Genomic DNA, 14383 nt, shown 5'->3' with positions numbered 1-14383 from the left:
TTGGATGATAGGAGATCTCAATAGCCTGGAACAATTGGCTAAGTCTAACAAAAGGGAATTTAACAGAGAGAGATGCATAGTCAGCACTTAGATTACAAAAAACAATGGCAAAGCTACATGAAGTGGGACATATGGCTTAGAAGCAGAGCACTATTTTTTTTTTTAAGTGGCTGTTTGTAAAGGAACCAAAATTTCCATGAGTTTAATCTTGACGTCTTCTCCAAATCAACTGAATTTTCCGTAACCTAATAGAAGTATATATAGAACAATAAAAATACTAAGTATAGTCTACTCCATCTACCTGGGACTGAGATTATAGTCATACACACTGATACACTGGGGAATGTAGAGGAGAAAGACCAGAGTGTTAAGCTGACTCAGATTCAAATATATGAGGAAAGTTTAAAGGAATTGTTAATGCCTCTCTAGAAAAGAGAAGGATTGCATTTGTTTTCTGGTGAAATGGAAATGAAATGAACATGTCCTTTGTAACAAAGAGGATGAATGATCTGTTGGAAAGAATTCAAGGGCATGGCATCAGAAAGCATGAGTTTGAGTATTGGTGCCATCATTTACCAGTGGTATGACCTAGGAAAGATCTCTAAGAAACTGCATATCAGGCTCTTGATCTGTAAGATGAGAGTAGCGATATCTACATCGCAGGATTGCTGTGAAAATTAAATTAAATTAAATAACATATGTAAAATATGTGTAGTACATGGCATGCAGTAGTTAACAAATATTAACCTTTCCACCACCTGTTAGGTAGAGTCAGGAGAGATTTTTTATTAGATTTTACTAGAGGAATATCTTGTAGAAAGGTTGTTTAAGCAAAGATGAGAAGGTTAGGCAAGATCGCTGCCAATGCTGCTTGATATATTTATATGTTGGCCACCAGCATTTTGTTGTACTTTATGCCAGTTAGAATTGCTCTTCAAAATATTTGATTCCTTATAGGTTATATTGCTTTTTAAAGTTGCAAGAATTTTTCACTACTACATATCATAAAATAGTGTTTGCTTACTTACCTATAAAGTGCAGAAAGGGGCCTCTTATTTCCAAGTTTTGGTCTGTATGGTTTGGGTTCTCCTGCCATGTTGATATCTGAAAGCATAAAATAAAATAGTACTTATTAAGAAAATACTAAACCTTTTGAGAAAAGTAAATCATGAAGTTGTATTTTTATTTTTGTCATTTGTCTATGCAAATGTTATATGCCATTCATTCATTCACAAGTATTTATTGAGCACCTCCTCTAGGCCAGGCACTGTTTGAGATACATCATGCACAAAACAGGTTAGACCCATGCCCTCATGGGACTTATCTTCTATGGGGAGGGGGGCTTGAGAGATAGATATTAAACCACAAACATAACAAATAAGAACGCTATATAACATATCTGAAGGTGAAAAGTACTATGAAAAAAAATGTTGAACAAGGTGGGGGATAGGGAATTCTTACTAAAAATAGAAAGAGTGAGAGACAGAGAGAGAGAATGAGATATCCTACTGATTTGGAGTTTTGCCAGGAACGTCTCAGTTTATACAGACATTTTCATGGAATAAAGCTTTGTTCCTAAGAGGAATTGTTGTATTTTCTTTGTGATATCTTCTCCGAGTGTTAGAAGGGTGGAACTGTAAAGCATACCAGGTTTACTGAGGAAACAACAACATGCACTCGGCAACTGGAATGTGCAGTTGCAGAGTTCTGGGGTGATCAGAAGGAATAAAGAGCACATCTTTTGTCTTTAATTATCCAAGTTTAATTACCTTCATGAACTAGAACTATAATAAAGTCTCTAAGATAAGACAAGAAGATGCTTAAGTACATGACAAAAGAGTATTTGCAAATAATTGACCAATCTTAACCTAAAAAAAAAAGTGTGTAAAACTGTTATGAGGTTGGGTGGTAAAGTTTTGGGAAAAGGCATAAAACAATTTGATTTAATAAAGTTAAAATTTTAAGAGGATGATAAAAAAGAAAATCTAAAGGAGGTGAACTTCAAGAAAACTTTGAAAGAAGTGAGGGACATTATTCTGACAGAAAAGAAAGGCAAAGTTCTATTTCTTGAACAGGAGACTAAATATGCTGTCTGGGGATGGATGAGCCACCTATCAGTAAAAACAACAAAAATGTCTAGATGAAATACAATGTCATCTCTTTTTAATTTAATTTTTATTGGTGTAGAGTTTATTTACAATGTTATGTTATTCTCTGCTGTACAGTAAAGTGAATCAATTATATATATATATATATATATACACATATCCACTCTTTTTGGATTCTATTCCCATATAGGTCATTATAGAGTATTGAGCTCCCTGTGCTATACAGTAGGATCTTGTTAGTTATCTTTTATAAATACTAGTGTGTATATGTCAATCCCAATCTGCCAATGTATCCCTCCCTCCTTTCCCTCTTGGTAACCATAAGTTTGTTTTCTTTGTCTGTGACTCTATTTATGTTTTGTAAATTGGTTCATTTGTATCATATTTTTTAGATTCTGCATACAAGCGATATCATACACTTGTCTTTGTCTGACTTACTTTACTCAGTATGACAGTCTCTGAGTACAATCATGTTGCTGCAAATGGCATAGTATATCTCTTTTAAAAAACACATTGGGCTAACAGGAAAGTAAGGCATTCACGGAAGCCTACATCTGAGTGGACATAGCAAGTCAGATGGAAATGGAACACTGAACCTGGCTTGGTCTTTGAAGACATTTGTAGAAGCCAGAACTTGAGCTTTAGTTTTCATTTCCCTGTGGATCAGAGGGGACAGGAGACAGTGCCCACATTAAAAGATAGGAAACACATGCTCATCTAATTCAACATCCATATGTGGGAAAATCCTTAACTGAGAAGAGAAGGAAACTTCTTTCACCTCCCAAAGAGTATCTATATAAAATCCATAGTAAATAGCATACTTAATAATGAGACACGGGGCACATTTTCTTTAAGATCAAATGATTTAAAAGCCATATATCACAGGGAGATCAGCCAGGTGCTTTATGTCCACCTAGAGGGGTGGGATAGGGAGGGTGGGAAGGAGACGCAAGAGGGAAGAGATATGGGGATATATGTACACATATAGCTGATTCACTTTGTTATACAGCAAAAACTAACACACCATGGTAAAGCAATTATACTCCAATAAAGATGTTAAAAAAAAAAGGCATTCACTATCACCAACTCTATATAACATCGTACTGGATATTGTAGTCAGTGAAGTAAGACAGGAAAACAACATCAGAAATGGGAAAGAAGAAATGAAACTGTCGTAATTGCTGATAATATGTAGGTCCACATAAAAACTCCAAAGCATCCACAAATTACTACAATTAATAAGAGAGTTTAGTAAGTTTGTTGGAGTTAAAGCCAATATACAAAATTTAATTGCATATCTCTACATAGCAATACGTATTTAAATATATAATTTTAAAAGATGCCATTTATATAGCATAAAAGTAATGTACCTAGGGATAAATACATTATAAAATTTGAAAGATGTTTATGGAGAAAATTATAAAACTGTTTACGGAGATTTTACAGTTACCTTACAGAAAAAGAGAAATTGGAAGACTTGATATAATAAATATTTCATTTCTCCCCAAGTTGATTTATTGATTCTATGTATTTTCAATAAAGTCCCCAAATACTATTTTTGTGTCTGTGTGGAGTTTGACAAGTTGATTCTAAAATTTATATGATAGAGCAAAACATAAAAATAGCCATGATATACACGAGAAAAAAAAATTGGCTAACTTACCTTATCAAGATTTATTTTTAAGCTGTAGTAATTAAGACTACAGTTTTGGTACAAAGAAAATGAACAAATGGAACTGAGTACAGAACCCCCCAATTGACATACACATATATGGATACTTGAATTATGATAAAGCTGGCACAGCAGATCAATGGGTAAAAGCTAAGTTGCAACGACACATATGAAATTGGACCTCTAACTTACATCACACAGAAAAATAAACTACTTATTGAATTAAAAACCTAAATGTTAGAGGCAAAATTATAAAACTTTTAGGAGGAAATATAGTAGAATATATTTATGAGATCAGAGTATGGAAGGATAATCTTAAACAAGACATAAAAAGCACTAGCCTTAGAATATAAGAATGATAAATTCTACTATAGTAAAATTAAGAATTTCTGCCCATCCAAAGTCACATTAAAAAAAGAAAATGAGGGGCTTCCCTGGTGGCGCAGTGGTTGAGAATCCGCCTGCCGATGCAGGAGACATGGGTTCGTGCCCTGGTCCGGGAAGATCCCACATGCCGCGGAGCAACTGAGCCCGTGAGCCATGGCCGCTGAGCCTGTGCGTCCGGAGCCTGTGCTCCGCAATGGGAGAGGCCACAACAGTGAGAGGCCCGCATACCGCAAAAAAAAAAAAAAAAAAAAAAAAAGAAAATGAAAAGAAAAGGTACAAATTGGATGAAGGAATCCTTGACAAAGGATTTGTTTTTGGAATATATATTAATTCATCTAACAGGAAACAAAGACAAACCACCAAATAGGAAATTGGGCAAAAACTAGTAAAGGCACTTTACAGAAGGAGAAATATGAATGCTGAATAAACACATGAAAAGATTCTCAATCTCAGTAGTAATGGTAAGTGCAAATGAAAACACTATGATGTACAACTGATACCCATTGGATTTACAACAATTTACAAGGTCTGAAAATATCATGAGTTGGTGAGGTTTTGGTGAGCAACTCGCACATGTATACATTGCAGGTACAAAGAAATTAGTACAACTATTTTGGAAAATAATTTGACAGTTTACAATAAACTTAAAATGCTTAAACCCTATGAACCAGGAGGCATGCCCCTATAGAAACTCTTGAATGTGTGAACCTTAAGATAATTACAAGAATGTTTATTGCAGTACAGTAAAATAGGAAAAAATCATGGAAAAACACAAATATCCATTGGCAGGTAGCTGGATAAATGAATTTTGATATATTTACACAATGGAATACTCTACAGCAGAAGAGAGAGAGGAAGAGAGAGAGAAAGAGAGAGAGAGAGAAACTTAGAGCCATTGGCAAAAACACTGATGCATTGATGAATCTCAAGGAATGTGACACTGAGCAAAAAATAATATCATGGAAAAACTCACAGACTGAGTCCTTTTATGTTAATAAAAATACAAATTTAACAATATGTTGCATAGGAATGAAAATACAGGTAATAAAACTAAGAAAAGCAAGCAGAAATAAGCAATGAATTCAAGATGAAGATTACCTCTAAAGGGGCAGATAAGTGTGTGGGACTTGGGAAGGACATCTGAGGGACTTCGAAGTTAATCATAATGTACTATTTCTTAAACCGGATAGTAGGAAAGTAAGTTTACAATATAGCATCATTTTGTATAACAAATACATTACAAATTTTATTGTATATAAATATATATATATACATAAATTATATATACACATTTAATTTTTATTTATATATTTAAATGTAATATATATACACAATTTTTAATTTGATAGTGAATGATAAATGATTACAAAAATATTGGTAACAAAGATGGTAAGGTGTGTGTTGACAAATATTCAGATCAGAGCCAGTGGATTTTGGTGAACAAGGGTTTCAGCAGAGACTGTAAATGGGAAACTAGAAGAAAAGAAGAGCAGTTGGGAGGAGGATTAGTGGATGTGAGAAGACTGTCAGAGACTCCAATTAGAACTTTACATCTGATTTGAGTGGGAAATAATTTTGGATTCTGAGTTGAGGACAGTCCTGAGAATGAATTATAAAGACACTGACTCTTGTATAATTTGGAATAGGGTCCAACCAAGATCTAGGCTCTCTAAACCTTTCAGATATGACAGAGTTGGAACAAAAAAAATGAGTGAAACAAATGAAGAGTTCTATTATTTTTATAAGCTCCACAGTGATGCTAGAGGGTACCTGTCCATGAAATATCATAAAACACAATATGTGTGTTTCTAGCTTAGACTCCATTACTTTTGAACTGAAAACATAAAAATATTCTAAGGAAATAAAAAACCTTGAGATTGAAGTCTATCAACACAAGTATTGTAACATCCATTTTTTAAATAATATGTAGCCAGTGGTTCTGAGTTTGACAGCCAATACATACAATGGAAAGCCTTTTATGGAAAGTTGCTAAACTCAGTATTTCCAGACATTAGCATCTGTTCAAAGGTAATAGAAAATGCAGAAAATCTTTGGTCCCTGCAGACACTGAATAGTGTTCAAATGCATAATTTTCCTTCGAATGTTTATATATAAGCATAAATGTATGCTAAATATGCAAATTTATATATTTTACCCTGCTATAGTGAAGATCATCCATAACCTGGTATTAGTGGATGGGGACAGAGGTTGTCTGTCCCCATGAGAGAGGTTGGACGCAGACAGGGGAGAAGGGACAGGGGACAGTGAGCTCAGTTAATCAGTGAACATGAAGCGTTGCCAGGGTCTGGATGAATGAGTATTTGCTTTGTATTGAACTTTATAAATACAAGATTTAATTGTGTTTTTGGAACAACTCAGCTTATTTGGAAGCCAAGCCTCAGGTTCTCATATCTCAAGAGCTGTTGGTCTTGAAAGAAGCCTACAAGGAGTGTAAATGGCTTCTTAACATTGAACTTTTTGGTCAGCTACAGAGAGACCTCCTGAGACTTTCTTCCCTGATTGTCCTGGCACTGTGCAAGTCACCCACAGGCAAGACAAGAGGAAACATGACCAAGGTTAAATTTTCTGCCACTCTCACAAGATAGGGACTTTGGAGTAAAATGTTGAGATACAAAAATTTAAGTGTTATTTCTTAAATTCCTGAGTTTGCATACAGATTCATACTAAATACTAATATTTAAAAATCTTATACTATCCTCAAGAAAGGATGTAAGTTTAATCATTCTTAGCAAATTCTTTTGAGATGGGCAAAAAAACTCCTAGTTAGATTCCTACTTGTTATGCAGAAATACCTATAGATGTAACCTATATACCAAGCTGGTGGACTCTATTATTTGAGTATTAGAATCTATTCTCATCCAGGGGGTTGGTAAAACTAGATAAGCACCATTAGAAAGAAGTCTCTTGAAGAGTTTTTGTTTGGGTCTGAGACAGGCTGGGAGCTGGGACCCTTTGCTGCAGCGCTGCAATATTTGCACCTGGACTAACGTCTCCTCAAGCAACAAAATACAAAGAAACTATAAGAGACTAAAAATAATTGCGCGCAAGCAGAATTGGGGCAAATTCTGACAACAAGACACAAAGAGACCAAAAAGACCAAAAAGACCAACTGCCACTTCTGGAGAGCCGGAAGCAAAAGCAGGGCGTCAGGAGCAAAAGCAGGGTACTGCACGTGCCCTTGATCACGACATAAAGAAAGGAGTGGACAAACCCCCTAAGACACTCCTGTGGCCTTAACCCTGGACACACCCCTACCTTCACCCCATATAAGTAAGCAGCTCGCCCCGCCCCAACCCCTCCCCAGCCCACCCCCACCCCGGGCAAGCAAGCAAGCTAGGGAACCTGTTTGTTCTTTCTCCTCCCCTGCTGCAGCAGGTGGCCCAATAAAGCTTTGCCTGAATTTCCTGTCTGGCCTCTGATCAAATTCTGTTGATTAAGGAGATCAGGAACCCTGGTTGGTAACAGGTTGACTAGACATCACACCTGTGTAGAGGAACTTCCCCAAATCTGTCCAGGCATAGGAATACAGCAGAAGGGAGTTAAAGCTTTACCCATGACTAGCAGATGACTGGAGACAGCAGACCTCCATATGAAGAGAGATGAGATATTTGCATTTTCTCATATGACATTATAAGCCTCTGTAAGAACCAACCATGAGGCTTATAGGACAGACCCTGTATCTATTTTGAAGTTTCAATATTTCAAGTGAGCATGAAAAAGTATGAGGAAAAAATTAAAATGTACTCAAATTATCCCTCTAATATTAAATTTCAGATTCAAATAATTGAAAAATATCCTGTTGGGCTACTAACTACCTTTTCACAGTAAATTATGTAAAGTATATTAAATGCTCTAAAATTTAATCAATTTTCTTTTCTTCTTTATTTTTAAACTAAATAAGTGAAGTCAATACCATGATAGAAATAACTATAAAGTCACAGAACTGAAAAAAAGTCAACAAGCTGAACCTATTCTGATTTGAGGTAAATGAGATGAGGCAAGTGGAAACAGGTACTGTTCCAAAGCATCACCCTTGAAAAGGATACCCAACACATGCAAATATATTTATTTGACCAATTCTTGTTAGAGTACTACTAAAGATGATAGTAAAAGCATTCAATTATTTTGTGCTTTTGACTCTTGGGAAGTTACCTCCAATTCTACACCCAAACAGACGTGACTCTCCCTCTTTGTACTCCCATTTTACTTCATTACATTGTTCCCGCAGCACTGACTACTGAGTGCTTGTTGCCTTTGACACTGGACTTGTAAAAGGCAGTCATAACTTCACTCAACGTCTTATGCCCTTTAGTTAGCATCCTGCACAGGGCTGTTTATAAAGTAGGTGCTCAAGGGATCCATTGGTTAACTAAATTCATACAAGCCAGAAGGTGTGTCCTTGCATGGGTTGTAGTGTGTCCAGCCAAACACACTTTGTCAGAACATTTCCTAAAGTGGTATTTATCTAAGCAATATTTTAGAAGGTGTTAATAAGAATGTTGCCAAGTAAATAAGTCACAGTAAAATAAATTTGGTAAAAATGCAATAAAGTATCCCTTTCTCAGGTATTTGTAATGCATATTAAAAGAAAAGATTCTGGAAACAGAAACATTCACTTATGTTTAACTCAAATGCTTTCATATATATATATATATATATATATGAAAGAGAGAGAAAGCGAGTATTTTTTGGATAGCACACCTGTTAACATCCAGCAAAACAGAGTGCCCCCAGAACCCTGGTTTATGAGGTACTCTGAAATGTTTAGAAAAATATTCACATTTATTTCTTTGCCATGTATTCAATTTGGAATATCCTCTTTTTTGTGTGTGATACGCGGGCCTCTCCCGTTGCGGAGCACAGGCTCCGGACGCGTTGGCTCAGCGGCCATGGCTCACGGGCCCAGCCGCTCCGCAGCATGTGGGATTTTCCCGGACCAAGGCACGAACCCGTGTCCGCTGCATTGGCAGGCGGATTCTCAACCACTGCGCTACCAGGGAAGCTCGAAATATCCTCTTTTGAAAAGCTAATTTAATGTCTTAAATTACACATCATTTATACTGCTACAATAAACAAATACTTGCTACTTAGCTTTACCTCTAGTGATCCCTGCTGGTATCTGTTATTTCTAGAGAAATTTAGCCTTGATATTGAAGTGACGTCTAACTTACAGTATAATAAGGCATCCACATTACCAGAGTTTTTGTTTGTTTGTCTGTTTCCTGCGGTTCGCGGGCCTCTCACTGTTGTGGCCTCTCCCGTTGCAGAGCACAGGTTCCAGACACGCAATCTCAGCGGCCATGGCTCATGGGCCCAGCCACTCCACGGCATGTGGGATCTTCCCGGACCGGGGCACGAACCCGTGTCCCCTGAATCGGCAGGCGGACTCTCAACCACTGCGCCACCAGGGAAGCCCACCAGTGTTATTTTTTAGATGGAGAAAAAAAATGAAAAGAAATATTTTTCTAAAGAAATTAATTAAAAATAATATCTTTCTTCTTGGGAGTTTTTGTTTTGTTTCCTTCCCCAAGTTTAAATAAAAGTTTAAATAATTCAGCTATGGCATATAGACTGCCAGGAAAAGTCATTCAGTCTTTTATCCTTCACATTTGGAAGATTTAGGGATTCATTACTGTTCCATAGAATAAAAATTGAGGAAATAAAGAAAATAGTCTGTTATGTTTGACAAGTGAATGCATAAAACCATACATTATCCTAGTATAAGCACCATACCACTAAAAAGTGCTTTTGCAGTTATTATTAGTTTAAATCCTCAGAACAATCCTGTGAAATAAGTAGAACAGGAATCATTATTCCCATGTCATGTATATAGATGTTTGTGATACTGAGAAATTAAATGGCTTTCATAATAATATCATCAACTCATTTCACTACAGCAGTCTTTATTACTGAGCACAGCCCATGTGCCAGGCACTGAACTAGTAGGAGAGGGGATACCCTGCCCCTGCCCTGCAGGAGATGATTGAGAGTTGGACTGGAGCTGCACCAGACTCATGTTCTAGAACTTTCCCTACTATCTCATTGCTCTTAACCAGACTTTGGATGCCACATTTTTTATGCCACTTAAATCTGGTTTGGCTGTGGAAAGCAGCCTGTAAAGTAATATATTCTGAGTCCCCAGGAATTTTGGCATCATGGGGGAAGATGTATGATTAAAGAAATGCTGTAGGGAGATTTGTCTGACAGCAGTGGGGGAAACACATTTGACTTTCAACTGAGCTGCTTGAGATTTCTTGGCCATGTAGATTCACACCCCTGTGGTTTGATAGAGCTGCCCAGAAGTGCTTTCACTCTAAGAGAAAAAATGCACCAGACTTGGAGAGGCAAGTATATGTTCTAAAATATGACCATTTGAAACATTTTAAGCCTAAATCTGAGAGTGGAACCAATTTTGCACAAAAGTAAATGGCTTTCTCATCTTGTTGTCTTTCCCTTCACAGAAGCAAAGCTAGTTTTAATATTTGAAATATGTCCTTAATAGTATGTTAAAATATTCTCTGTTATGGGAATGAAACTGTAGTCTAATTTCACTGGGCAGTCACTGAATTGTGACCATTTTAATGAGCCTTTGGATGTAGTTTCATAAATTAGTTCTGACATAGCACTATGGCACACTGGCCTCTGGTTATTAGAATGCTAATGCAAAGATCACTGGTTGGCCAGATTCCCATTTGTTACCAGAAAATACTGTAATGCTCCCAGGCTTGGTCTGCAAGGACAAATAAAAATGGAAACTTGAACTTATTACTAATTAACTGGTAAGTCTGATCATTGTATGTGACTTATTTAGATCCAAACTGATTTTTTCCCAATAGAAACTGAAGTAAAAAAATTGGACATGTATATTTGAATGCCCATTTTTATTTATGTCTATTATATAATGGTTATATTATGAAGAAAATAGAGATGATACAAATCGTTCACTTTCATTGATCAAATAATTACTGAACATACAGAATGTGCCAGATACTATGCTAAGTATTGGATAAATACATATAAATGCTGTTTCTGTTCCCAGGATATCGCAGAGAAAGGTAAACCTGCAGCTAACCATAGTAAATGTGGTGAATGTCATAATAGAGATGTAGACTTCATACTTTGTGAACGTGCTACCCTGTCTTCTATCTGAGAATGCCCTTAAGTGTCCATTGTTGGTAAATGAAGTGGTTTTCTCCCAAAACACGTTATAATGTTAGCAGTTTCATAAACCCACATCTATCAGCAAACTCTGCAAAAACCTCAGCTTGTTTCTGTTCTTTTTTTTTGTTTAACTTTGTTGTTCCCATTGAAACTTCCATTAGCTAATTGTCAAAATACCTTTGATTTGCCTTGAAGCATAAGTAGCCATGAAACTAGATGAAACTTTGTGGCTTTGGTGCATATGTGTTTTGTTTTGTTTTTTTTTTGTGTGTGTGTGTGGTACGCGGGCCTCTCACTGCTGTGGCCTGTCCCGTTGCAGAGCACAGGCTCCAGACGCGCAGGCTCAGCGGCCATGGCTCACGGGCCCAGCCGCTCCGCGGCATGTGGGATCCTCCCGGACCGGGGCACGAACCCGTGTCCCCTGAATCGTCAGGCGGATTCTCAACTACTGCGCCACCAGGGAAGCCCTGGTGCATGTTTAATAAATGTCTAGTTTAAAGTAATTTAACAGAGAACACAAACATATTTTCAAACCGTTGTAAAGCAAAAACCAAATGGTAACAATCATCAAACTGGAATTTACTTAATTCTTAAAACTTTCAACTTGGATGATTTTTTTTCTATCATTTTATCTCATATAATCTTGAATAAATTTTTTGAAGAATGCATTTTTATATTCCATGACCATCTCTACAAATCTCCACATAGGTAAAAATGAAAAACAACATGTTTTATTTAGATAAAACTTCTAGAAACCAAATGAATAAAATAAAAAATTTGGATAAATGTTCCAGCAGCATCATGAATATATTTAGAACCTCGATTAACAATTTTATAAATACATCTAATGATTTATTTACATCAATAGTGGAGACAACTATTATGGTAATTAATATAAAAATACCTAGTGAAAAATAATCTTAGCCATATGTTCATTATAAATGCATAGACTTAACACTATCAATTTCTTTGCATCCCAAGAGTTTATTTAGTTTCATGCTTGGGGAAAAAATATTCTGTAAGGAAAGTAAAATTCAATGAACAGAGAGTCTAGATTATCAATTTCTTTAGGAGCTCAGACCTCAATCAGTGAAGTAGACCCCAAGATTTGAGTATTGCTTCTTTTTGTTTTCTTCCTTTTCTAATGTCTCTCTTTCCATATGTGTATATATGAACTTATTTTCTCAGGTCCTTTTTGTGGTGGCTTTATATTCAGTGCTTAAAACACCAACACTACAATGGTATGTATTTTATAATTCATAAATATGATGAAATGCCAGAGCTAATGTTAGGTAGTTAAAAGCATTTTATGTGGAGAGTAGTATACAACTCTGATTCTCAAAGTTTGGTTGGCAGACAAGCAGCATCTGTATCATGTAGGAAGCTGTTAGAAATTCAGAATCCAGGTTTCATCCCAGATCTAATGAATCAGAATCTGCATTTTAACAAGACACCTGGGTGATTGCTATGCACATTGAAGTTTGAGACACATGACTATATAATATATTTAGCTTAAATCCCTTCCTTCAATTATCTTTTAAGAACTTTATTTTTTAACTGTTTTGAAAAGAGTGTAATAAGAATTCTGAGTATAAATACAGTGCCTTTAGTGAAGAAACTTGAAAAATGCTTGTCTAAAGACTTAGAATGTAATAATGCTACTCTAACCTCATCTTTGATGATGATAGTAGTTGCTAGTACTTGTATATCATTTAACAGTTGATCACATTTTCACACACATTAAAACATAATCATCACAATAATCTTGGGCCATGAGTCCTATTGTCAATTCCCACTTATACAAATTGAAATTGAGAAAGTATGGGTTTTTGCACAAAGTAACTTAGCTAATAAGTAGTGGTGTCAAGACTCTGAGCTCAGGAGTTCTCACTCCAAACATCTTGTTCTATAGATAAAGTTTGACTTTTCAATTAAAAATAAATCTATTGCTTTTGGCAAGACATAAAATTTAGTGGAAAACCACCAAAATATTTCATAATTTCATTTATTAAAATAAAATGATGAATCTTTCATAAAGTCTCTATGAGCATGTATAAAGTAGAAATCTATTAAATTAAATCTTACTGTTAAAATTCCACAAGAAAACAAAATTTCAAAGAACTCTTTGATTGAGAATGCAAACATGAAGGACAGAGCAAGAAATCAAGCTAATACAAAGAATGTAAGATCCTTCATCAAAAACCAGAAAGTTATGGTTTATCTGATATTGAATAACAAAGCCAAGCTAAGATAAAGAAAAGAACACATGAGATTTAATCAGATAAAAAAATCTTGATATTATTAAGAAAAAATATTTAGAGGATAAAATTATCCCACCTGGAAGGAAATCAGTATCATCCCTAGGAGATTCTTGGAAAATACATACCCATTTGCAGAACTGAAATTCCTCATATCAGATGCCTTTTACTAAATGCTTTGTGATGTGTTGCCCTCATCAGAAAATGAAACTGCAAAAATAATTTTATGGATCATATTATAGTATCCAGCCTCATTCCCTCTCTTGCCCTCCACACCTCATATTCCACTACACTCCCCAGAATTCTCTTCTCCCACTATACTGGTCTCCTTGTTGTTTTTCAAGCAGGTCAGGTGCATCCCTGCCCTTTGCTTTAGCTGCTTCCTCTATCCCAGCTTCCTCTCCCCGTAGATAATCCCATGGTGAACTCCCCCAATCCTTTCAAATCTTTGCCTAAATATCACCTTTCTTACCTGTTTAATGTTGTGACATTTCATTTCCCTACACTTCTCACATTCAGAATCCCCATTACCCTGCTTTCATTTTTGTTTTCCAACATACTTATCACCTGCAAATATGTGATACAATTTATTTATGTCTATTGTTTGTTGCTACAGGAACCACCCCCCACCCCCATGCTAAAATGTTGGCTCCATGAGTCAGGGATCTTTGTCTGTTTTGTTCACAAATATATTCAAAGAACTTAGAATATTTGGCTAATAGGTGGGGCTTAATAAGTGTTTGTCAAATGCATGAATAACTTAATGCAATGAATTA

General features: G+C 35.9%; 1 protein-coding gene across 18 annotated transcripts in view; it reads right to left on the bottom strand.

Annotated features, from left to right (window-relative positions):
* The window catches only part of RALYL (RALY RNA binding protein like), an 832931-nt gene that overhangs the window by 173628 nt on the left and 644920 nt on the right, over window positions 1-14383 (bottom strand). For all 18 annotated transcript variants that reach the window (XM_067018139.1, XM_067018137.1, XM_067018142.1 and 15 more), the window contains one exon: window positions 1029-1104. In XM_067018139.1, coding sequence (XP_066874240.1) covers window positions 1029-1104 — 76 coding nt within the window. The remainder of the gene's footprint in view (window positions 1-1028; window positions 1105-14383) is intronic.

This window comes from Kogia breviceps, chromosome 17, assembly GCF_026419965.1.
Source record: "Kogia breviceps isolate mKogBre1 chromosome 17, mKogBre1 haplotype 1, whole genome shotgun sequence".
In the NCBI taxonomy this organism is placed as follows: Eukaryota; Metazoa; Chordata; class Mammalia; order Artiodactyla; family Physeteridae; genus Kogia; species Kogia breviceps.
Note: the sequence above shows the minus strand (reverse complement) of the source record. Positions and strands in the feature narration are given on the sequence as shown.